We start from the raw sequence: 24,624 nt of genomic DNA on the forward strand, positions 1-24,624 counted from the left end.
ATCAAAACACAAGAAATTCGAAATTTTGCTTTGCTAGCAGTGAAAAAAAAGCCATTTAAGCGCGCGCGTGATGGTGCGTATTGTCCAATTACTTAGGCATGACGCGTACTGTCCTATTAAACTGTCCAATTAAGGCTGAAATCAGGGCAGTTGATAGCTAATCAGATTTGACAGTTTTGTTATAGTTATGAATAGGGTATTTATAGCCTGTTCCAGGCTCCAAGATAGTCGGGTCCGCTGAATTGAGAAAGCGCGAACACGAAAATAAAACGGGAGGAAACTGGGGAGAGAAGGGGCGGCGGAAATGATTACAGGCTCTCTCTCCCTTCCTTTTTCCTTTTTACCGCCCCGCCAACTTTTCGCGTCTTCCCCACTATCTGAGAGGCTGGAACAGGCTAGGGTATTTATAACAGCCTAGTCGTCAAAGAGTCAATCTAGTACAAGCTCACTTTTTAAAACAATATAGGAGTGACAACTGATTTTGAAAGAGTTTGATTGTTCGAGGCTTTCTAAAGTTACATATGTAACCAAAACTTAAGTTAATAAAGAAAGGAAAATATGTTTTAAAATCATGCTGATAGTCTGAAAACTATTGTCCAGACTGTACTATATTGAGTAATATCCGCACGGCTACAAAGGCTAGCTTTAACGAAGACCAATGGCTGTGGCGTGAAAGCCGTCCTTCCAGCGATCACTGGACGTGTAGCATCCACAGCCGCCATGAAGCACTTCAGTTAGAAAGAAAAACTTGTCGGGCATCATTCGATCGGGGTTAGTGATAGCAATTGAGCTTTTCCGCCATTCTACCGCAACACCGCTGCTCTCATAGATCAGGTTGTTATTATGATAAGTGTTTGGCGTTTGAAGGCCGTTGTTTGGCAGGAACGCGAAGAAGCTGTTGGGATTTTTGTCGCAATTTTTAAATTGGATTACTTTATTGTTTGATTTGAAGCCTTGGAGACCATTATTATTTGCAGCTGATTTTGGAATAATGCCGAGAAGGATGTAATCTTTCATGAAGGCGTTCAACGGTTGTGTGTAACCTGAGAAACCATTAACCAAAACCCCAAAGTCAGTACTCGAGAACAAAGGGTGGGGCTGTATCAGGGTATACCACTCACTGCGGTCCACCTTTCTCTGCAGCTTGAGCAGAACATTTTTCTTGTCTTGGAAAAGGGCGTTGACAATATTTTGAGCATCTGTTCGTCTAGTGAGACTGCGAGGAAGGAAAGTAAATCCTCCGCCTTGTATCGCCATCTCGCAGTACACCTCGATAGGATCTTCATTTGGCAGCGGCTGGATTTTATACTCCCCACTCACTGCTCCAGGATTGAAATTCTGAATTTCTCGGCAGTTCCTGTAAAACTATTAAAATATGCAGGTTTTGTTGGATTACAGATTTTACAGATTTTTGTCTCAGTTTACTTCAACCGTAGGGTAAAGTTTGAACATACGAATGATTTACTACAAGCCGATCTTGGCGTCTTCAATCCTTCAGGACTGCGCAGTATATATGTTGAATGTGTTACAGAAATGTAACGCAATGACGGGGTGTTGTGAAAGGATTTTTAATAGAGTTTTGGATGTTCCAACGACAAAATGAACCCCAAATACCAAAAGCAATGCCAGTACCAAATACTAATTTGGGTTAATTTCATCGCGTAAGTGATGTGGAGGGATAAGATTTTGAAATACAATTATGGTACTTTATCCATTGAAACCGCTGAAAGCTGGAGTTGAGCTGGAGTTCATAGCGAGTATCTGAAAAAAGAATGTCCAAGTAAGGCCCAGTTCAAACGTCGAACTTTTCGTGTGCCGAACTAGCCTGCGTAGCTGGACGTATACAAAACATGGACCCCCGGTCTATGGATCAGCCCCGTGGACCTAGTCTATGGACCCCCTTGTGGACCACCCCAGCCACCCCTAACTTTTGAAGATGAATTTTTATACGTCTTGCATAGCTGGCGGGATTTGCTGTGCGCGGAGTTACTTTCTTGGTGGCGGAGTAGTAAACTAAAAGATAGATACTTACTATTTCACAGCTGTTACAGTTACAATACGCATCCGTAGTGCTCCAGTACATACAGGTCCACAAGAAAAGGCAGAAAAATGAGTAACTCATCTGCGTCAAAAAAGTGAAGTCTTCGCTGTTAATTTGATTTGAAGTCAGGTAATGTATTAGAAGGAGCGCTTATAAGTTAAATTCTTTATCTGTTCTGTCATGAGAATTTATCAGGACTTTCTTATTATTTTCCCAAAAGGAGTCTTCCAGATCTTATCACTAATTTTCGAAAATGGAAAACCAGGTTCAGGGATCCTGATAGCCATATCTGCCGGGCGGGAGTGAAATGTGAAAAATAACGCCCGGAAATCTTAAATGAATGGAACAGTAACCTGGAGATTTTTTTAGCTAAGTTTTCTTGAGCCATACTATTTCTGAGCAATATTAGCTGTAGCCTGCGGACCGCAGGCTATATTAGCTGTAATTCGAACAGATGTGGCTTACGGAAAACAGTCGCGTAGCTTCGGGTGCCCCTATAATTAACTGTAATTAACAATCTCCGAAATGTCTTGTTTGTAGCTAGGCGTTAGCAAAATTTCCGTGGGGCTAGTAAGTTGAAGTATTGCTCAACCCCCAAACAATCAGAAACATGAGATTAAATGTATCCCTTACCGTACTAAGGAATGGATTATCTCTCACTTGTCTTGTGTCTGTTCTAAATGTTTTCTGGAAATAAATATCATAGTCAAGGATCGATAGCTTAAATACCCTCTCAATTGTTGGTACGTGATTCTATTCCATCCTGTTAGAATACCTGCTCCAACATGATCATGACTTAGTCAACGATTTGTCAAAGCTTGTCAACCCGGCAAAAAGCTTTAAGTAGTTTATTCATAGCTTATCCTTTTAATAGCGAAATCTGTACAGGAATATTTGCCTTAGTTTCCCAAGTATGTAAACCCGCCTTTTTCTAATTGTATAAAAGTAAATGATCTATGCAGTAAAATCAGCTGTTACTCCTACTTCTTATGTGATGTGTGTGTTCTTCATTGTTATAAAGTGACGACATCAGTAAACCTATCGTTTGCGTGTTTCCGCGTTCTAAACGCGACGAATCTCTAACAAAACAGTCAATATTTGTGGAATTTATTCTTCTCTAGAAAAAGCATTTGAGTTTTGCTGGAGCTCTTTCGTAGATGAACACAACACTTCACCAAAATCGACCAGGAGAAACGTAAAATTGAACAAATTTGCCTTTGGAACCCCCATGACTACCGGATTTATTTTTTAAAAATTGATTTACGTCATCAGGATGGAATTTCTGTCACTGAGTCGCAGACGTTCCTCCTCACGAAACACGTCCCCAGCGGCGAGGAGCGAGGAGAAACGGATGTTTTCGCAGGCTACGTTCTAATTCTTAGAACTGGAACGCCTGTAGAGACATGCTAGATAGTTTAAGACAGTGCATTTGTCCACTGAACATATGGCTTCCGGTCTTGGTTCGGACCTTCTTAAGAAGAGACATATCGTCAAGCTTGTCATGTCTCGATGGACAAGCCCTAAGTTATTTCTAAGCCGGATTATTTTCAACAGCAAACTTAAGGTCCTAAGGCTCCCCTTTTTAAGATATTTTTATGATTGACTAGAGTTTTATCCCAGTTTCGTATTAAGCTGATATTTTTATACGGGACCCATGTTGATAGCAGTTTTTATAACTGAAATGGTCATTCTGTTAAAATATGTTATTGCTATTATTATTATTATTATTATTATTATTATTATTATTATTATTATTATTATTATTATTATAAACAGGTCAAACGACTTCCTTTCAATTTAAAAGAGTTATCAGATTTGGAGGTGTCTCACGTCCAAGCAATCCAGCTTTTTCCGCCTGACGACGTTAAGCAAGCAAACCCAAGTTCAAAGGACATCATTTTCGTCGTACGTTTTCCATCAAATCGTCGCTTTTTCAACGAAATTACCTCATATCAAGAATTGTCCTGGATGGAAACGCCGCCTTGACTTCATCGAAAATACCCTTACAGGGTCTCAAGTCATCACCAAAAGCCAGAAAGCTTGTCGACACTGTGTCGAGGTCACCATTGATAATGACCTCATGCTTCATCTCGGGGTAACCTACCTGCGACTCCGACACAAAGAGGTCTCTGCGGAAAACTAACAACAGTAACGACTGACGTTATGCAGGTTATGCAACTGACTCTGACCCGACATGCGAGAGAGCACACCTCGCCCGAGCGAGATAGTCGGGGCCGCGAAAATTGAGAAAGGGCGAACACGAAATAAAACGGGAAGAACCTTTTCCCAGATCACGCGCTCTTATTTTCGTGTGTCTTACACTTGCGCGTCATCCCTACTATCTGAGAGCCTGGCACAGGCTCATTACTTACTCATTTATTTGTGTTTTATTTTCCTTCTTTATTTTTCCTACAACTTTTCCTTCCTCTTCCTGATAGCTATAGAGTGCAGACCACGCCGGCGTGACAGTGGCGCAATTTGTTTTTCTCCCGCGCACGATTTTCCGAGAAACTTCAACGAAAATGTACGTCTTAATGTTATTGTAAAAGCCAAATCGACAACAGTTTTCGGTCTGTACTCTTAGCTTATCGACCATAGAAATGACGTCAAAATGTTCAAAACTCTGAAGTGAAACCACTCGCCTGCGGATCGTGGTTCCACTTGAGTTTACACGTGTAGCGTGCTTGTTTCGACTCATGGCTTTAAGAACGAGTTATGTCATACCTGTAGCGTGCTTGTTTCGACACATGGCTTTAAGAACGAATTATATATGTTACATGTTAAGCGTGCTAGTCTCAATTTATGGCTTAAAGCATGAGTTATATTACACTTGCAGTGTGCTTGTTTTGACCCATGGCACAACTAGACTTCCGGAGATTCCATCGGAATCGATGTGTTTCCAATGGATCCGATGGACTCCACCGGAAGACTTTCCAACCCTCCTCGAAGTATTGTTTACTCCTCCGGTTTCATCTTATGACTACACGCACGGTCGGTAACTCAAGGGGACTCGACTGTACTTCCGGTTTTATTTTCGACAAGACTCCTGCCAGGTTTCGTCCACTTGGGCCTAGTCGAGAGTATTGGACATGAGTGGAGGGGTGGGGTTTTCGTGCGTGTAGTAAAACCTAGAGTGTGTAGAAGTCACTTGTAAAGAGTTGTTTCAGATACCGCCGCCTTAAAATATTCCAAAGTAAAGCAAAATTTGCAACCTCGCTCCCAGCGTTCTCTCTCTTCCTCCCATCCACCCTGAGAACGAGGGTGCGAAATTCGGTGCTAAATTTGTGACGTCATTTTTCGAAAAACATGAAATAGAAAAATGACGATTTCTACCCTGTCGAAGCTCACTGAAAAATTTGTCGGTTTTTTTTACTTACTGGAGGGATAAAATATGGAATTGGGCATCCATGGGTTATTCGCTAGCTACCTTATCCTTAAACATGTCAAAACTAGGGATCGGAAATAAAGTTCCGAGGTTTCGGCGTCATTATGACGCCATTATCAAGGAATGGAAATAAATGCGAGTTTCTTTGATACAGCAAAGAAACAGACAATTCATTTTTATTATGAATTTACCGTTATTGTGGGTAATTTAAGAAGGTTAATTGAATTTCTACATAGAAAAACTCTTTAATTTTGCCGATGTCGTTATTACACGTCACTTCACACAATTCACAGTCAGCTGAATTATATATGTCTTCAAATGGTCTTTGCGTGTTTGAGCCAAGCCCGTAGCCAGTACAGAAGCAATCGCGGCAGCTGCCGTCGCAAGTTTTCGGCTTTAGCCTACGTAGCTGGCGATTTTGTTTTGTTTCTTCGTTTACCTCCTTTCTTTTCATTAAAAAAGAAGTTACACTCAAAGATTAAAACTGAGGTCACTTTCTAAAAAGCCGAACAAACAAACAAATGAAAGAAAAAGACAGGTTAAGAAAAAAAAAAAAAATTGGCCAAAATAGACAAACTATAAAAACTGGTTTACGTAATCAAAACGTTGAGGAGGTTATATACGGGAACTTGTCAACTCTACTCTAATTCGCCTCAGAATTTAGTTATATCTGCCACATTCTATTCACAGAAGACCAGGTTTTTGCGGAAATTAAAATAATGACGTTGTAACTTGTATTTCGTACAAAAGTATTCTCCTTTCCAAACGAAGATCTGTTGGTGAAAGTATCCTGCAACTCAGTCATTGGCCAATTTGTGTAATAAGGGCTGATGCTGGTTTTCTTTATTCCTGCTTAGTCTTGTGTGCTTTCTTTCCTTCTTCTCTTTGATCGAATGTACGTTTACGACTGAAAAAGTCATTTTGTAAAAGGGAGCACCAAATTTGAGACACGTCGAGGATTAAAGGATTTGATCCATATATGCACATAAGGCTGAGTAAGAAACCGAACGAGGACGTCAGTTGACGACGGTGCACGCAAATCAAACAAGTGGCTTGACCAATGACAGAGCGGCAAATTGGGCACCGAAAGTCGCGTTTAGCCCCTTCCGCGCGCTTTCCCGCCGTCAACTGACGTTCCTATTCACACTAGGCTACGTTTGACGGCGCGGGCAATAAATTAGCGTCACGCGAAGGCTTTTTAATCCTTCTTCCCATGCGAGGACTCGATGTATCGTGGCTAATGGTCGCCGGCCGGGCAGCTACAGCACACCGAACCAGGATGGGGTCAGTCAAGTGAGATGATCCTGTCTTGGTACCTCCACTAGGGGAGGGAAGGGATTTTCACTCGAGTTTGTGGAGCATGATTGAATGTAACTGGTGTTTTTCACCTCTTCATCAGAAAACATGCCATCTTCAATGTCCCGGATGTTGTTGTAAAACTGCGTTGGATCTGGGGTCTGTCGTATGAGAAAAAAGAAAAACGAAAATGCCACCTTTATAACGTAAAGTTTAGAACTACAGGGGGTTAGGTCAAAGAGAGCTACATTTAAAATACATCCTGATTGTTATCCCGCTTAATAATTAATACAAAGGTGATCAGTTATACATCAAAGAAATGTACATCAAAGAAACTGCGAAAAATACAATCGAAAAGGCTAGGATCACCAGATAGCAAAAAAATTATAGTTTCCCATGAAATACATTTCTAGACCTTTAGAGGCACTGTAGATAGATAGAAAAATTTTTTAAAGGAATTTGATAACTGGTCCAAACTGCCAGAGGATGATCTACACGATCAATCAATCAATCGATCAATTAATCAATGAATGTAAAAATGTGAAGGGGCGTGGTAAAGATTAAGGTACACAGACAGGAACCGCCGCTCAAAGCAAAGGACATTTTCTAAGCCCCTACTAATTGGTTAATTACCTCGCGCTCATCAGAAGTTAATAATGGTCTGCGAAGAGCACTTGAAAGGTTCTCAGGTTCCAAGTTTGAAATTGTCAGACCGATAAACATGAAAACCACACCTAGACAGACAGGCAGAATAAGGCAAAGATGAATCTTCTTAACTTTGATATGCTTTCACACAAATGATGGGCAAAATCACCAGATGTTTATATGAAAAAAGATGGCAACAGTCCAGCAGATTCCCCTAGCCCCCCCCCAAAATAAATCTTGTTCACTTGAATATTTCTTCTGTATTTCCTCTGGTTGAATTTTCACTTTGCTTGCTTCGCTTGTTAACTACAAAACAGCCACTTTATTACCTTTGTCACAGAGAACAAGTCAATGTGTTCACTATGTTTTTACCCTTTCTGAAACAGCCTTTCCTCCATAATGGCAACAGCCATTAAGTTACAATCAATTGCCAACTAACCTCTCCATTACTCCCGTTTAAAAAAAATTACAAATTAACATGCTTACTATACCTCCCTCATTTTATTTTATAGATATTTTAATTTTGAACATTTGGTATTATAATTTTATTGATTTATATTCATAGTGTTCATATAACACATAGTAATTGGCATTTTAAAGAAAAAATGTTCTTTTGCTTCCCATGCCACAAAATTGCTGTCATTTTAGACCCCTACCTATCATGTGTGGCAGGCTCAAAAAGGGTAGAGGAGGGGTGCTATCCCCAATCTGCCTCCCATTTCCCTTACTTGCATTATCCATTTAGACGCCTATTGTAAGTACCATACAGGCTACCCCTTGATTCTTGCCTGTAATGCAGAGATGCCAACCTCTGGAGATCTTAAATCCGGAGTCTCTCTATTTTTCACTACCCCTCCATCTCCCCACGAATGTTAACAGCCCCACCACCCAAACCCACCCAGCTGCCATGGCTTTGGACATTATTTCAAGTCTTACATGAAGTACATGCTGTCAAAATTTGCTTTTAACATTGTAATGACGAAACAATCTTTGTCAGTGACTAAATACATGCAAAAATGAATAAAAGAGTCCGAACTTTGAGAGAAAAATGGGCTAAATTTCAAACAGGACAGCGTAAAATGCAGACTGTGGACTGACTGTGGACCATCATTTTAAGGGTTAGAAAACAATGGGACTATACTATACGTATTCATTTGCATGGGTAAAACAATGGTCTGCAGTCTGCGTTTTACCCTGACCAAATTTCAAACTAGAGCACAAAAAAACTCAAAAGTCCATTTTATCGAGGAAATTTGGTGACCCATATGGGAGAGAGGGAGATCAGTGCTGTATCCAGAAGACTCCCACATTATCCAGGAGAGTGGGCATATATGACAATGGCGACCTCTTTATGACTGTCAGTCTCCTCTGAACTGTCCCCATGGTGACATGGCCATTCAGAAGAAATGTTTGAATTTACTATTGAAATTGCATACACTCACCTACAACCTCAACTGGTATACACCAATAAATGGGCATCAATTTAAATTCTCTAACAAACATCCAGTCTTCAAACCAAGCTACCAGCGGAACAAGGCAGAGGACACGGTTGGTTACCAGGGCCCCTGTAAACACAATGTGCAAAATGCACTGAGTAGGATCATGCCAATATTTCATTTCACTTCATTTATTTTATTTGGTTTTTAACTGGCTGAAGGAGGGAAGAATATTAATGCCCATTTTGCGGGAATTTTTGGGGCAAACTTGGCTGGAAAGCAATTGGTAAAAAAACGGCGGATTTTGGGGTTATTTTTAGGGCAAATTTTGCTAGAAATCGATCGGTTTTGCGCTAATCAGACCAGCGTTTTTAATGTTTTTCTAACAGAGGTCATCATTTGCCCTTTCAACAACAATACGCTCCAGAAATGAACCAATGGCAAAGCCTTTAACATCATGGCTAGTGCCCAGTTTTTCACAACATAATCTACACCTGGTAGCAGTTTCAGAACGTTGTTTGCACATTTCAGTGACAAAGTTTTGACATAAATTTGCAGTTTACGGCAAGTAAATATCCCCAGTAGCTGAGACAAGTTTCAAAATTGCTGTACAGACATGTATTTGATAAGATTTCTACTGAATTTTGCGGTATTTGCCTTTTTTTTTGTGAATTTCGCAGGATTTCATGGATTTACCTGAATTTCGCCAAAAAATATCAGAAGCCCTGGATAACTGACTGTTTATATGCAACTTTGAGATAACTAAAGAACAAAGCGACTTACTCACCTACTTCTCTGTACATATAATCTACAATAATAGCTGCCAGCCAGCCAGAAACAACGGTCAGAAAAATGATGGAAATAACAGCTGACGCATTGTTCCACTGTATCTAAGAAGCAAAAGTAGACAAAAACAGATAAACGTATAATGTCATAAATACAACATAACATTTCGACGTGGAAATATACTTAACTTACCTGAGGTATCTTATTGGGTGAACATAAGGCAATTATATAAAAAAAAAAGGCAGGGAAGAGGGTTAAGTCGACACAGGTGTACCTTACTGAAACATGGTTGATAATATTTATGGTGGTATAGCTCCTTAAGGAAGCAGCTTTACATTTAACAATAGAAATAACTTAACTTTTGTAAGTTACAGTAAAATTCCGCAAGTAAGCCCCTCCTTGTATAAGCTCCTCTAATTATAAGCCCCCCAAACTCGTAATGCAAAAAACCCACCATTACGTCGCCCCTCTGAACATAAGCCCCCTGGGGGGCTTGTACTTGGAAATTGCCCTCAAATACAAAGTAAAACAAAGCAAAAACGGTACATTTCCTTCCAGCAATAAGGCTAGCCTAATCGATTTTGAAAAACGGCCCTTGAAAAATATAAGCTGCAGGGCTTTTTTTGGAAATTTTATGGTATATGCTAAACCTGCCAGCTCTCATGCAAGCACAATTACGCCAGCACAGCTATTGCAGCCTTAACTGACACATTTTTGATGAAAATTATTTAAAGCAAAATAAGGTTGAACTAATAATAGAACCCAATGAGAAAAGAAGAGTTCAAATGAATTGCTGTAATTTCCTAGAAAACTCTGATTTCATCTGAGAAAGAACCGGATTTTTACTAACTAAAGAAGACTTCAGAGCTATTTGGAACTTGTAAGGAACTTGTTCAGAAATCTCCGGAGACCTTTGAATTCAGTTTGATTAGACATATAAAAAATCACAATCTGGTGCCTTTTTTAGTGTTTCAAAGAAAGTTGGTAGGTGTATGATGCACTTTTTTTTCATTTGAACAGAATTTAAAGAACACTCACACTTAAATAACATGGGTCTGTCTACAAGATAAAATAACACAACAAGTAAAACAGTGGAAGACTAAGGAAGAGGAGTTCCAGACATCCATCTCTAAATAGACTGATCTAAAAACGAATTTTTAATAAATGACCTATCGTTTACTTAGCGTTTTAAAAATGAACTTTTTACTACTGTAAGATCTTATAAATTGTATATGTTGCAGTTTTAATTTTACTTCATTTTTATGAAATCAGCTTAGTTTTTCTCTGTCGCAGGCCCTTCCATCAATCTGAGACAAAAAAATATATAACTGGTGTAAAAAATTTTAAACAAAGGAAAATCAGAAGTTTCCTTGGTTTAAAATTTTTACAAACATAGCATACCAATAATTTATTAAGATCTATACTAAAGCAAGATGTTGAGGTTAACTGAAAATAAGCTGCTGTAAATATGTCAGGTTATGGTGGAGATCATAAATCTATATCTAGACTTGGGAGGTTTTACTAGGATAATATTTAAAAAAAATATTACATTGTCTCAAAGAAACACAAACCTCTTCAAGGTCTTCATTTTGCTGCAGTATAGTCCACAACATAAGAGCAAAAAGTCCACCAAATAAATTATTACCTATGCCACCACTGACGTAATGGATACTTCCTCTGTTGGATCGCCAAAAAACTGATAAAAAATTACCAGGATACAAGTAAATAGCAGTTGCGAAAAAGAAAAAAAAAAGAAAGTGATCACTGGTTATGCTATCCATACAGAACCTCCATGCACAGCAAATTCAGTATGGTCAAGTGAAACAATGGAAGAGCTACAGCCTGACATTTTGGCTGTCATTGGGCTGTCATTTGGCTTTGACCCAATTAACATATGTGGCAGAGTGTAAACATGTTTTGAAGTGATAAAAGTGAAAATGGTTATGCTACACCTGCTTTATATAATAATTATAAGATAATGAGAGCCCTGGGCAATGGCTTAAGTGTTCAGTACTCTGTCAGTCAACTGTCAAGATGGGAAAAAAAAGTAAAACAATAGTACATACACTTTACCTGAGCTGATTGACCACATCAAGGAACCACTTATCAGAGCAAGTAAAGAAAATGTTTTTTCTGCCATTGTAAATGGTGTACAGCATTTGTTGTATAATTCAAAAGATGTAGTGTTATCCATACTCATGCTTCCATTCTTTAGTTCACAATTATGACAAAGCCCATCACTGTTTGATGCTAATGCAATGCCAGATACTGAAACAAGAATGATGCCAACCAGCCCCACAACAATGGCCCCAACTTTTCCTGCTGAAACTGGAGAACTTACCTGAAAGGCAAAAGACCATTGAGGTTTGTCAGTAAAGTCAAGTTTGTCTTCACATTTTTACAAGTTCAGTGTCCTATTGAGAACCAGATCGACAGGCCATTTTCAAGTTCTAAACACTGCCACTTTCATATTGAGCCTCACTTTGAAACAGAGGCTTGGAGCCACTTGGACATGGCCTAGTGGTATTGTTTTCCCTGCCAAAAAAAGGTTATGCACTTATCAGTGGCCATCCCGGGGAAGTAACCCTGGGGAAATATGAGGGCATGGTGCAGGATTTGTCAACTTTGTTCGTTAATTTTAAGCCCTGGATGGGGGGATTGGATTGCTTTTGCACTTTCGTAGCAGGATCTCCGGGGGAAGATGCGCGGGATTTGTAGCACCAACTGCCATTTTGTAGATGAAGCTGGAAACGAGTGCCATTCCTGTCTGCGAAAGGACTGGGTATGTTCAGTTGGTGAACACATTCTGGCAAAATGGTGACAAAAAAAATGGTGTTCCTTTTAGCTGGCCAGCCTTTGCCTACAAAGCGACTATATTTGTCAAAAGAAGACTACGATTCCTTCTATAGAACTCTTTTGAAATATTGCACCTTTTGACCTGTCAGAGCACACTTCTTTGCCCCCAAGGGAGAGGTGTTAGCAGCTTTTTGTCAAAAAATCTTGGTTTTGAGTAGGGGGTATTTGTAAACGTTGATGTGCAAATGAACAGGGGTTCCCTGGGATCATTCCTCCCCCCCCCCCCATGGCCGCTTATAAGTGCTTTAATTTTGGCAAAATAAACTGAATAAACTGAAATGCGAATTTTAGCCTCTGTTGACAACTGTCCATTTCCTTTAAGAAATCTGGATATAAAAACTGATAATATCTGTAACCATATCTTGACTTGCAACACATAACCTTTAGGGTAATTATCGGTGTGTCCCCCTGGCCCAGGTATAACTATGATTTTGTACCTAAGCCCTTAATCAGGCCATGTCTAGCATTGCCTGCGTGCAGACGTCTCCTATTTCCTTTGTTGCACGCGGAAAAGGGACGTCTGCGTAACGCCGTCGCTAATCGTGTTCCAGCATACGCTGGCAGGGTATTCCCTTCGCATAAATTGTGAAATAATACCCGGTTAGAAATAAGAGTTGACAGGCCAAACGCAACATCATAAGCTCGTGATAATGCGAAACGTGACCTTGAGAGTCTGCTTGAACAGAGGTTTTTCTTCTTTTCTCTCCTGCGCGAAGGTTACTAGCACTACACGGTGCATGTGGCATTCTAAATTTTGACTGAGTAAATCTCGTTTTTGGCACACTAAGTCTTACATTTAGAGGTCATGAAGCAAGTTCGTTACATGCATACTGAGTAATCATTTCCTGTGGTTTATGCTTCTGTGGGTTTTCCTGATAGGATTTGATATCAGATGCAGTTGTAAAGTGTTTAAATTTTCTTTGACCTCTGTTTGTTACGGCTAAATAAAGAATTTAGTTTCTTTGGCTGACTTTCTCCGAAATGCCTGCCTGGTGCGAAGTCCACGCCGCTTTTGTAGTTTTCCCAGACACTGTTTATAAAGATGATGTGATGTCTCATGCACAGTAAATTGTAAAGAAATAATTTCCTCGTACACGTTAAGAATTTCGAACGGTCTGCACAAAATGGCACATGTTTTGGTTTGTTTTGGTTGGAAAACCCTGATTACATAAATCACCGCATACATTATCAGACCAGATTCGATAACAACCAATTAGCGTTAAGTCAAACAATGCGCACTGTGTGTCAGCCAATCACAGCATGTTCCCAAGATCTTGGGAACCCAGCGTGATGCTGGAACACGATTAGCGACGGCGTTACGCAGACGTCCCTTTTACACGTGAAACAAAGGAAATAGGAGACGTCTGCATGCAGGCAATGTCTAGCAGTCACCCAACACAAATGTGGCTTCAACAAACATTTGAGGTATATTGATATTTCTTCTTCCTTCTTTAGACTCTTTAGCACAGGGCCAATTAATATTAAGTTCATTACATCACTAACAGCATGGCAACAATGCTTTAATAAGCTTATTTTCAATCAAAATTACGTTACGTTCAATTCACTTCCGGTTTTAATTAAAGCAACAGTTAGAAATAACAATTAACAGCATCTGTAATTAAAGATTTTACGACTCCTGAAAGCTGAGAGAATAAAGACAATAAAATATAACTTACTCGAACGAATGGCAATCTTTCCAACAAAATCGAAAACCACGGAGCGGCAGCCATGTAAACGCCAGCAGTTGTGGGGTTCAAAACTCGCAAAGCATACGTGAAAAGAATGTACGGGGCAGCTAACTGAACAAATCCCATCACAGCAAACTTCCAGTAACTCCTTACAGCTCTGCAGTTGTCATAGAACATCTCCTTGATCTCGCTGTCTCGCCGAGACAGGAAAACCATAAAAACTGCGTACAGACCGATAGCGCCTGGTGTCCGGAGAAGAAATACGAGACTTGGCGATTTGTAAGAATGTACTGCAAAGTATAAGGCAACCGAAAAAGATCCTCTGATGATTCCAAGAAAAATAAACGCTGAGAGGCTTCCTGTGGTAAAATATCCCCTGGGAGGCATCTTTTACGCTCAAAATCTTAGGAGAATTTAACTTAAGGTCTGTCCCTCTGGGATGTTTCTGTTTTGAATATCTGTCCTCCCTTCCCGGTCAACATTGCAAGGTTATTAACACAGCCCGCAAGTACTTATGGTCGCCATTTTCGCGGTTTGGGAAAAATTTTGTACTTGCGAAATATGCATGACTCATGATTTTTCGCGAAATTTAAAAGTGAGAATAAGGTACTTATTCGGGGTCTAATATAACCGGATGTTTACAGTATCCGTCTCAGATTGCACCTTGTCCGGCTGTAATGTACAGACCAAGGGAACAAACACTGTCCGTATATTATTAGGAAAGCCAAGTTTCGTAGAATTCGGTGGTGCGAGAACTCGATGTGCACACGAAGTAGCGACTGAAGGTAACCCTTCCTCCTTTCTCTCTCCCTCGCGTTTCTTTCTCTCGAAGCCCTTTATCCCTTATTAAAGAGCTGTCCGTATTTCTATAGGCTGCAAACCAGTCCGTATTTTTGCGTATTCAAGTAAACAAAATGTCTGGAGCAAGGCTGAAAACGAAGAGCGCCAGGGAGAGACGCCTTACACGCTCGTAAGGCGTGTGAGGCTTTTTAGCTACGCTAAACCGTTTTGGAGAAAAAGCCGAATGTTTTGCAGTCTAGTATTTCTAGAAAGTTGTACATGAGTCTCATTCACGTGACCGCCGACCCAAGTTTAGGCTCGACCCGGCTCCTCCCGCTATCTCGGTCCTTTCTCGAGGTCGACGGGCGGATGGGAGCCTGGGCCCATTTCTCGAACAGTGGCTGACGATCGAGCATAAATCAAGTTATAGACAATTTTAGGATCTGGAGTCACCTTAATTCGCTTCGCTAGTCGACTCCCGGTAACTCGAACCCCCCGTTAACTTGAAGTAATTTTCAATTCCCTTCAGATCATTTCCCGTATAATTTTACGATTAGACTTCTTCCAGTCCGCCTTTTCTCTCATCCAGCGCGATTGCAAACCACGACGTTATTATTACAGTGAGGATGGGGCGTGCTTAGGTTTCGCGTGCAGTAACTTTGCAAAGAAAAATAAGAGACTGCTCGCAGTCTATTTTACGATCGATATCGAATCGATAACTCGAACTTTTTTCTATTTCCCTTGAAGGTTCGAATTATCAGGAGTCGACCGCATTTGTTTGGTTAGAATATACATTATCTAATTGTATTCACATGAAAAGGAGGGCAGGTCGCGTTACCAGATCTGGATTTTTCAAACGTGACTTCAAGAAACGAAAACTCAGGACACAAGTGTTTTTGTTTTGATGGAGAAAGTCCGTATTACTGTTACAGAGTTTTCCTTGTTACAGAGGCATGGGACAGGCATGGACTGCAAAGGACGTTTTAACCTTCCGTCAACACGTAAACGGTGTTTTACGCATTAAAAACACAGGTTTTCGAAAACACCGGCTTACCGTTTTCTTGTGGACGGACGAAAACGGAGGTTTTCGAATACGAAGATGTCATACTAAGAGTCCATCACCTGATCATACTTCATACAGCGCATTCCATGCATGTAAGGAATGCTATCACGATTCGAATACGCTACGTGTGGAAGCGTATTTTTTTTCCATAACGGAGCAAAAAATTTCCGTTTTCAAAATTATCCAGATACGTGTAGCCGACTCGTTCGTTTTGTCAGAAGTTTACATTTAAAAAAATAGTTATCATAAACACACAATGGTCTTTGGAGAAATGAATTCTCTATAAGTGCAACCTTTTTCTAAGTGTTGAATAATGACATATGAGACTGTTTTCATTTTTATTCCCTGCTAAAATTTCTGTGTCACCTTTTCACTCAAACAAACTGGTTTACCATTGAGCTAATTTACCAGAACTGGCTTTTAAGATAACAGCAGGAGCCCATAAAATGATGGGCTCCTGACAACAGCCTAAAGTGTATAAACTGATTACGAAATTAAACTGGGGGCAGGACTTTACGAAGTTTGGGTACAAAGTAAGTGATCCAACAAGATGCCTTTTTCGGGTACAACAGAGAAATGTTCACGTTGTGCAAATAATAAACCTCCGAAACCTCCTACTACGCGACCGAAAGTTTCTTGGTCAGTGATACCGAAACCACTGAACTGTTGATACTCAGAGGACGCCCAAAACGTCAAATGCATAACACAACCTTTCCATTCCGTTGTAACTCTTCAATATGCGTAGTCGTAACTCAGTTTCCTTTTGTGGATCAGACTTTACATTGTCAGAGTGAATTGAAAGGTCTTAGCAAACCTTTCTTGAGATGCTGTTAATAGTTTAACCAAAATGAAAGCCATGTACTACTATACAAAAATCTACTCTAGCAGACAGAAAACGCGGGTCAAGTGTTGGGCCTGTCTATGACGGCCACGCCAGCATAGCTTCGCCCTATTGTCATAAACGTTGGAAGTAATCCCCACTGGTCTGTCCGAGGATTATAAACTTCAACTGAAAACAGGTTACTAGATCCATCGTCTCCCCCTACAACAAACAGCAAGCCATTCACTGAAGCCACCCCTGCATTCCTTCGACACATGCTCATGTCCGCTACAGGACGCCATTGGTTCACATCAGGGTTAAAACATTCCACGCTTTTTCGCACGTGCGGCCCGTCGTGTCCACCAATAGCGTACAAGAGTCCATCTGCCACACCTACACCAGCGCCGCTTCGGCGCGTGCTCATTTCTGCCATTAAACTCCACTCGTTTGAATTCGGATTGTAACACTCGACCGAACTAAGACAGTGTCTTGAGGCGCCATCGTAACCGCCGACAGCGAAAAGCATGTTATTCAGGACGCCGACTCCGACGCTGCTTCGTCGGGTACTCATCGAGCAGATCGAGCGCCATTCGTTAAGCTTCGGATCATATACCTCACACGTGTTCAGTCCTGTCGTGCCATCAAACCCGCCTATGGCGTACAATAAGCCGTTCATCACAGCGGCGCCTAGCGTGCTACGACGCGCTTCCATAGATGCCACAGGACGCCACTGATCTTTGACAGGGTCGTAACAGTCTACGGTCCGGACACGAAGGGAACCGTTGAAGCCGCCCACGGCGTACACCAGACCGTCTAAAACGGCCACACCGGCGCGGCAACGGCGGGAGTTCATTTCTGCAACAGCGTACCAATGCTCTCCTTTGAAATCGTAACATTCCACACTAGAAAAATAAAAAGATACAGAAGTAAGTTCATAACACAGTAAAAGTAAATTATAAAATTCTACGATAAATTTACAGTGAAACCCACTAACGTCGAACGGACTAAAATTTCTTTTAATTTAATATATAAAAAATAAAATAAGTTCACCCTATGACAAAGCTTCTTGAAACGTTTCACAGTTAAAATAATTTAGTCTACTTTCTCCGCAGAAAATTGCCAATTTCGCATACTACATTGATTCTACTTTACGGGCAGACCAGACAACGAAGCACATTTACGATCATTTTTATTCTTTTTCTTTTTTCAGCAGACACTTGCTGGTGTGAAACAAACGCTATCATCAAATATCCCTTTTGTTTTGTATGGCAAAGCAAGTCTTAAACCTGTACCAAATTTCGACTGTGACTGTAATTTTTTCCGATGAATTCTAGCCCTAGCGGGAGGGAAATACTAAATACGACTGAATTTCGGTGCGAGCAATTTCTTGCACTACTCTTTATTCAAACGAGCCTGAACAAGCCTGAATTACACATAACGGTAAGAAAAAGGTTTAAACAGTCGACATTTCGCGCCACCACTAATTTTCCCGCGAAACGACGTCTGAGAAACGAGCGCAAAATTTCCATACTGATGACGCGTCACTATCCAGATCTGGGTAGTGCTTCAGATTGGCTGAAGCAAATTTCACGAGCGGCACGACCAATCAGGATCGAAATTCTGCGTTCGTGTTTTCAAACGTCATTTTACGGGGAGAGCAGTAGTGGCGTCGCGAGATGTCAGCTGTTTTCCCAGGGTAGCTCGGTCCATGCAGAACAGGGTCGGAAACTGCACAAATTACCTTCGAATTGCTTTAGGTGCCTGGCCTCCCACAACGTACATAACTTTCGGTAAGCCAATCGGAGTCCTGGGGCGCGTTCTGGGTGACTGCACCGAAGACCGCTGGTCATTTGTGAGCAAGTGATACTTCATAGCCTCGATCAAGAAATCTTTGCACATGTTGTTATTTTTAACGAGCGCTTCTGTTTCCACGCGGCTCACAAGGTATTCACGTGACAGGAGAGGAAGCCGCACATGCTCCATCAACTGTGCCAGACAGTCTTGTCGGTGTTCAGGGTCATGATTGACCCAAGCAACTACTGCCTCAAATACCTGGAAATTTTTAAAAAGACAATTAATTTATTAACATCACTTATTGTTCTGCCAATTGCAAGCCAGGCGAAACCCTCTCTGCCAGAGAAACAGCGGTACTGCCTTTGATAAAAATATTATACTAAAACATTTACTTCACTGCTGTGGTTAAAATAGGCTCGATTACCAGCCGCTGTTCGGGAAAATGAGCCCGCACTCATCCTCCCGAAAGAGCGGACCCGGAGACGGCGGAAATCGAGCCTATGGTTAAAACGTAAAAATAAACACCGAGCATGGTAAGAAAGGATCATATGGCCAAAAAGAAAACTTTTGCTTGCCAGACTACCGCGGGAAATCCCGAGCAAGGCAAGATGGGTCCAATCAGAGCACAGGATTCGCTAGCCTGCAGAGCTCGCGTTTTTTTTAAAATAAAAGCTCAGGGATACCTTGATTGCGACCGTCATCTTGAAAGAAATTAAAAAACGGAGGAGGGGCAACAAGGGGGAGGACGGGGAGAAAAGGGGATTTTTTCCCTCTCCTTCCCCCTCCCCTCCTCTATTTTAACCCGTCAGCTTCTCTCTTGGAATCATTTCTGACTCGCCCCAACTCTCCGTCAGTTTAAACATCCACATAGCAGCATACTGGGAAAACATCGTGCGCTCTGCAAAATACATGTACTCCTGCTTTGCAGGCTAAGGATTCGCTTCAATTTGCCTGCAGTTGATGTACTCGCGAATTCAGCCGTATAAAAACGGTTATTACTGACAATACTGTTCAGATGGCGATAAACCATGTTATACCTTCTCTTCTGAAGGAACTGTAAGCTGATCACTGGAAATAAGCTCCTGTACTTGCAATCCTGGTAAGCCCAGGAATTCATCCGCCACAATAACTTCACTGAAGTGTTTCTCTGCAAAGGAATGAGCTGCAGCCATTAAATCACCACAAGAATGCATATCAGCAAATGCCCTGATTCCTAAACAGTTTGTAGAATGAAGCTGAGCTTTAAGGAAATCACAGCAAGCATCTCGCACATCTGTTAACTGAAGAAGATTGGCAGCAGGAAGTAGAACCTAGAGAGAAATAAAGAAATGAGTAAGACATGAGCTGGCTTTTATAAGAAAATACATACTGTAGGAAAAGCTGCCAAAGCAACATTGTAATTTCACAAGTTGAATTATACATTGATGCTTGTAATTTAACCTCAGTTAGTAATGTCTGTGAAGTAGCGCATAGATCCTTGTTCAGCACCCCAATGAACTCAACAAATTACCAAAATTGAGTTTCAAATTTCATTTCATCCTGACTGGTAAATCAATGATGCCATGGCTTTTTTAGTAGGCCATTCATTGTGTCAACTCAGATCCTGATACACAGGTGAGGGCCCAGAACAAGGATTTCAGCACTGTTTTGCAGATAGAATTTAGCTTCATCTCTGGTGCAAGCTATTGTCACCCATGATATGAAGTTGGAAAAATTTAACTCCTAAAAAGAATGCAATTAAAAATATGTCACCTGAACATTGTCTTCTGTAACCTCTATCTCTGCAGTATACACATACTGTACCAAAAGCTCAAGAGCATGGCTGTCAATCTCACGCATAGTTACAACTGTCTGTCTACTCTCTGAAAGTTCTCCAGTGAACATTGCAAAAAAATAAGGACTAGAAGATGCTAGAACAACTCTATGTGCAGGAATCTCATTATCCGCAGCCTTCAACAACACATCACAAAGTTGATTCTGTTCACGTAAAGTGTTCATAACTTGGAACGACTTGTTATGACATTCCGGGCTCCTGTATGGTGGGATCACTATCTTTTCTTCACCTTGTGGCTGAGGGCTTGTTTCCATACTGTGACTGGTTTCTAGTAAGGTAAAAAAAAGATATTGTAGATGCAACAAAATATTAACAAGATACCTCAAGAAAAAAGGCATACATTATGCTGCAGGATGCAGAGGACTCTTTTTTTACAGAGTGTAAAGCTAGTCCTACACTGTATCCCAGAAAATAGACAGACTGAGATAGCAATACATTGGAATTATATATACTCTAACAATCAGTTATTTCAGAAATCTGGTGGACAATAATGTTTAAGATGAAACCCTAGCCTGTGTCTTTAAACTCTGTTTTGCAGACAGACCTGACCAGAAGTTTAGTTCTGTCTGTGGCACAGGCTAATAAAACCCTATCAGGGCTCTTGTTAAGTTTTGAAGCACAGAATTAGCCCAGTCGGTAGAGCGCTTGACTGCAGGGAGGTCGTGGGTTTGATTCCTGGGACCAGACCAATACTCGGGGTCTTAAAATAACTGAGAAATGAAGGTATTGACTTTGCTCATACCCTGCAAATGGCTAGACCTTTGCGTAGCCTTGATGATCACGTAAAATGGCGGTCCCGTCTCCCGTAGGAGATGCAAAAATAGTGTCACCAATTAGTACTTTCGTGCTAAATAAATTGACACTCAAATAAAGCGAATTTTTGTTTTTTTGAAGCAGCCATAGCAAATGAAGATTCACCTGTAACATCTGACAAAAATTTAAAGTGCCACCTTTAGCTTTCCACTATCACCTGTAACATTAAGTGAGCTCAGCCGTAACAAGTGTTATACTGGTTCAGCCCTTAATGACAGCTTTCACCTATGTTAAAAATGATTACTCTTTTTAAAGATTTAGCCAGAGCACATGTTTTGATGTTTTCATGCTTCTACAAAAATCTGTCCTAAAGTCCTTTGGTAGCTGTACCGAAATTTTATTGTCCACCATAAAATAGTTCTAACCTATGAAACAGCCATCCCTCTTTGAATGGTAACCAGTCAAGTCACCCAAAGATCATCTCATCCAAAGTTATTTCGTCCGAAACCAGAGTTATGTTGCCCAAAATTTTTTGTTAAGTTGCCCAAAATGTAAAGTTATGTCGAAAACAAGCAAGATTAATGTGTAATGTATCTCCCTGTTTCAGTGATAATGAGACAAAACAAGCAGCATAATTTTGTAACATATTTCTTTTTTGCAACAATGATCAGACAAAACAAGCCGGAATGTGTAATGTATCTCGTTCTTTAAGTCTTGATGAAACAAAAAAAGCGCAGTCTGTGAGTAATATACCTTATTCATTAAGATTTGATGAGACAACATATGCTTGATAAAGGTGTTAGGATGTTGTTGAGCATGATAAATAGAAACATTTTGGCCTAGGATGAGTGCTTGTTTCGAGTGAAAGCAAGGCTAATGCTGGTAACTTATTACCAAGAAGACAAACAAACACGAGTAATTAACTGTGGCTGCATTCCCAGCAAAAAAGGAAAGTTTTAAATGTTGAAAGGTTTCAGGGGCCTCAAAACTAATACTTATAGGCTTGAGAAATCATTTAAATCAAACAACAAAAGGAAAATCAGCTTGTCATCACTAAGAAAAACAAAAAGCCTAACCAGAAATTGACCGAAATAGTGGTTAGTGAGTGAGTTCAATAAAATGTGAAGATGGTCTCAAAATTCTTAAACAAGGTAATACCCTGGAGCCATTTTAATGTCATTTTCAGTGATCATTAACTTCTCTTAGGATAACTTGCATTTGAACAAAGATGACTTCAAAGGTACAAGACAGTCTAATTCAAAACATTTAGCTACATTACAAGTGTCGAAATATTCAGTCACAATGACATGTAGAAAAATGAGGTATGCAAATGTCACTCAATAAGAACACAGAATTATGTACAGAGGATATCCTGAGTAGTTTAAACTCCATTTTAGAGACACACACAAGAGTAAAGTAGAATAATAAGAGGTTTGAAAAAAGAGGGAATGGAATATTATCATTTTAACAATTAATTTAACCATTTTCAAGGTTAAAGAGTTTACTCCTTCTTTTGGCTCCATCGTTTCATCGTATTTCCCTGTAATAGTACAACCAGCTCTTCCTTCAGTTCTATTGTTTGAAATGGATATCCCTTTAGCTCACTGGTGAAGTTTCAAGCTTTGACATCTTACTCTTTTCATGACTTCTATCATTTTCTAGCAGCTCAGCTGCAATTTACCTATGGTATGTTTGTTTTTGTTTTTGTCAAGAAGTTGACATGCATTAGTCTCGCAATGATGCTAAGAAGTCCCTTGTCCAAGGGCCTACGGGGAATACAAAACTTTCCTATTTTGGGGCAACATAATTCAGCATTTTGGGCAACTTAACTATAAATTTTGGACAATAACTCTGGTGTCAGAGGATATAACTTTGGGTAAGACGACTTTAAGCGACTTGACCATGAACCCTCTACTTGAGGCCACGCTATACAATTTACAACCCTAAGTGGGAGAAAAGTCACCCTATCTATATCATACAGGAGTTTCTTTCTCAACTGTAATATAACAGGGTCAGAGAGTTCTTAGTGTTAGAATAGAAAGATAAAGAGGAAAGGTTATCCACCATCCCCATCCCCTGTTACACTGCATCTTTTGTGTCTATTAATTATTAAACAAATTGCTTTTTGTTACAAAAGCATTCCTGAAGTTTTACTACTCCACAAAATATTTAAATCTTCAGAAGCAATGTGGAATCCAAACTTTTCCTTTTTCATGTACATGTAAGAAGATATAATTGTAAGTGCTCGTGCTTTCATCGTGACTGTTTGAATAATCAAAGTACATGTAGGATGTGATTGACTACATGCTGTATTAAAAAGCTTACATAAGACAGCAAAATATTTGTGTTGTTGGGGAATAAAACAACTTTTTGAAAGCCTTCCTTCCAGTTCCAATCTAAACGTTAGCATTATTCAACTATGTAAGAACATATTTTCATCATCGACAACTAAAACTTGCTGTAGTGTTGAGCATTAGGCTAATTGAGCGTTCACCTTAATTTACAAATTGTTTACACGTACTAAGGGCTAGAGAATATATCAGAAGAACTTTTGCTCACCGAAGATGACGTCTTCTACAATCCAACGACGCCTTCAGGGAAAAAACAATATCGTAAACCTACAGCTTCTTGAAACTTGCCTGATGATAAAACTTAATGTACACAGCTTCGAAGTATGTTCGTTTGTCCCACGAATTCAAACTCGGTTTACACGACAGGACGTCTCCATTACCTTCAACTATTCATTTTCTTGAAATCATGTCCGATCCAATTGCTTCTGTGATACTACCTAAAAGTTAAAATTTTACCGGCGATCCGATATTTAAAAGACAGAAAAACTTCAACATCAATAACAACTCAACATTAATTAATCTTGCTCCGCTCGACCAAGCAACCCACAATTCATTACGGCCTGTGAAAATGGCAATTTCTTACACTCGGGGGAAGGGTGGAGATGAGATTCGGATTGCAGTGTGGCTTTCAGAAGACCAACCAAAAGAGGCGCGTGGTGTTCATCTCAGTAATAAGGTAAAGGCATAAGGAAAAGAAACTCTATACACATCAAACTCCTGGATGAGGAGGCGACTTATCCTCTGGTCTTCAATATGGGCCTTTCCTGTGATATAGTTTGTTCCACCTCGAAAATTTATTCCAAAAAAAAATTTTTTTTCAAACGTAGAACGTTTTATGAAGCATTCTTGCACGAATTTCATCACTGACAAACTAGACTATTTTATCGAGGAAAAAAATTCTGACAGTCTGTTCTTCATGTATACATGTATACATGTAAGACTTCTTATATTCTGAGCCACACCTTGACACACCCGTTTTCAATTTGGGGACTGAGATGATTTGAGGTTATAAGGGGTGTGGGGGGAGGGGGGAGAGTGGTCAATGTTGGGGTGTAGTAAAAGATACAACACAAAATTATAATGTAAAATATAAGGG

General features: G+C 40.2%; 3 protein-coding genes across 3 annotated transcripts; all 3 read right to left on the reverse strand.

Annotated features, from left to right (window-relative positions):
* Positions 1–175: 175 nt before the first annotated feature.
* On the reverse strand, positions 176–2,792 carry LOC140928746 (uncharacterized). Its single transcript, XM_073378531.1, has 3 exons — positions 2,675–2,792; positions 2,033–2,122; positions 176–1,365 (listed from the first exon to the last, which is right to left on the reverse strand). Exons 2-3 carry the CDS (start codon positions 2,120–2,122, stop codon positions 646–648), a joined length of 810 nt encoding a protein of 269 aa, XP_073234632.1. The 5' UTR covers positions 2,675–2,792; the 3' UTR covers positions 176–645.
* A 3,446-nt stretch (positions 2,793–6,238) lies between these two features.
* LOC140928747 (uncharacterized) lies at positions 6,239–14,601 on the reverse strand. The gene is made up of 7 exons (XM_073378532.1): positions 14,122–14,601; positions 11,663–11,930; positions 11,161–11,285; positions 9,591–9,693; positions 8,810–8,932; positions 7,356–7,456; positions 6,239–6,883 (listed from the first exon to the last, which is right to left on the reverse strand). The coding sequence occupies exons 1-7, from the start codon at positions 14,518–14,520 to the stop codon at positions 6,716–6,718; spliced, it is 1,287 nt and encodes a 428-aa protein (XP_073234633.1). The 5' UTR covers positions 14,521–14,601; the 3' UTR covers positions 6,239–6,715.
* A 1,753-nt stretch (positions 14,602–16,354) lies between these two features.
* LOC140928748 (kelch-like protein 2) lies at positions 16,355–24,038 on the reverse strand. The gene is made up of 5 exons (XM_073378533.1): positions 23,737–24,038; positions 20,343–20,692; positions 19,628–19,900; positions 18,538–18,848; positions 16,355–17,698 (listed from the first exon to the last, which is right to left on the reverse strand). The coding sequence occupies exons 2-5, from the start codon at positions 20,676–20,678 to the stop codon at positions 16,879–16,881; spliced, it is 1,740 nt and encodes a 579-aa protein (XP_073234634.1). The 5' UTR covers positions 20,679–20,692; positions 23,737–24,038; the 3' UTR covers positions 16,355–16,878.
* Between the last annotated feature and the right edge of the window lie 586 nt (positions 24,039–24,624).

This window comes from Porites lutea, chromosome 2 (assembly GCF_958299795.1).
Source record: "Porites lutea chromosome 2, jaPorLute2.1, whole genome shotgun sequence".
NCBI classification, from domain to species: domain Eukaryota; kingdom Metazoa; phylum Cnidaria; class Anthozoa; order Scleractinia; family Poritidae; genus Porites; species Porites lutea.

Bases quoted from the DNA above. Each gene is read 5' to 3' on its own strand.
- LOC140928746 (XM_073378531.1), bottom strand. From the start codon at position 2,122: ATGAGTTACTCATTTTTCTGCCTTTTCTTGTGGACCTGTATGTACTGG. The intron at 1,366-2,032 runs GTAAGTATCTAT...ATATTTTAATAG, and splicing joins ACTGTAACAGCTGTGAAATA to TTTTACAGGAACTGCCGAGA.
- LOC140928747 (XM_073378532.1), bottom strand. From the start codon at position 14,520: ATGCCTCCCAGGGGATATTTTACCACAGGAAGCCTCTCAGCGTTTATT. The intron at 11,931-14,121 runs GTAAGTTATATT...TTTGCCTTTCAG, and splicing joins AAAGATTGCCATTCGTTCGA to GTAAGTTCTCCAGTTTCAGC. The intron at 11,286-11,662 runs GTAAAGTGTATG...ATTTTTTATCAG, and splicing joins GATGTGGTCAATCAGCTCAG to TTTTTTGGCGATCCAACAGA.
- LOC140928748 (XM_073378533.1), bottom strand. From the start codon at position 20,678: ATGGAAACAAGCCCTCAGCCACAAGGTGAAGAAAAGATAGTGATCCCA. The intron at 18,849-19,627 runs GTATAACATGGT...AAAAATTTCCAG, and splicing joins CAGTTCCTTCAGAAGAGAAG to GTATTTGAGGCAGTAGTTGC. The intron at 17,699-18,537 runs GTAATTTGTGCA...TTATTTTTCTAG, and splicing joins GCACCTAAAGCAATTCGAAG to TGTGGAATGTTACGATTTCA.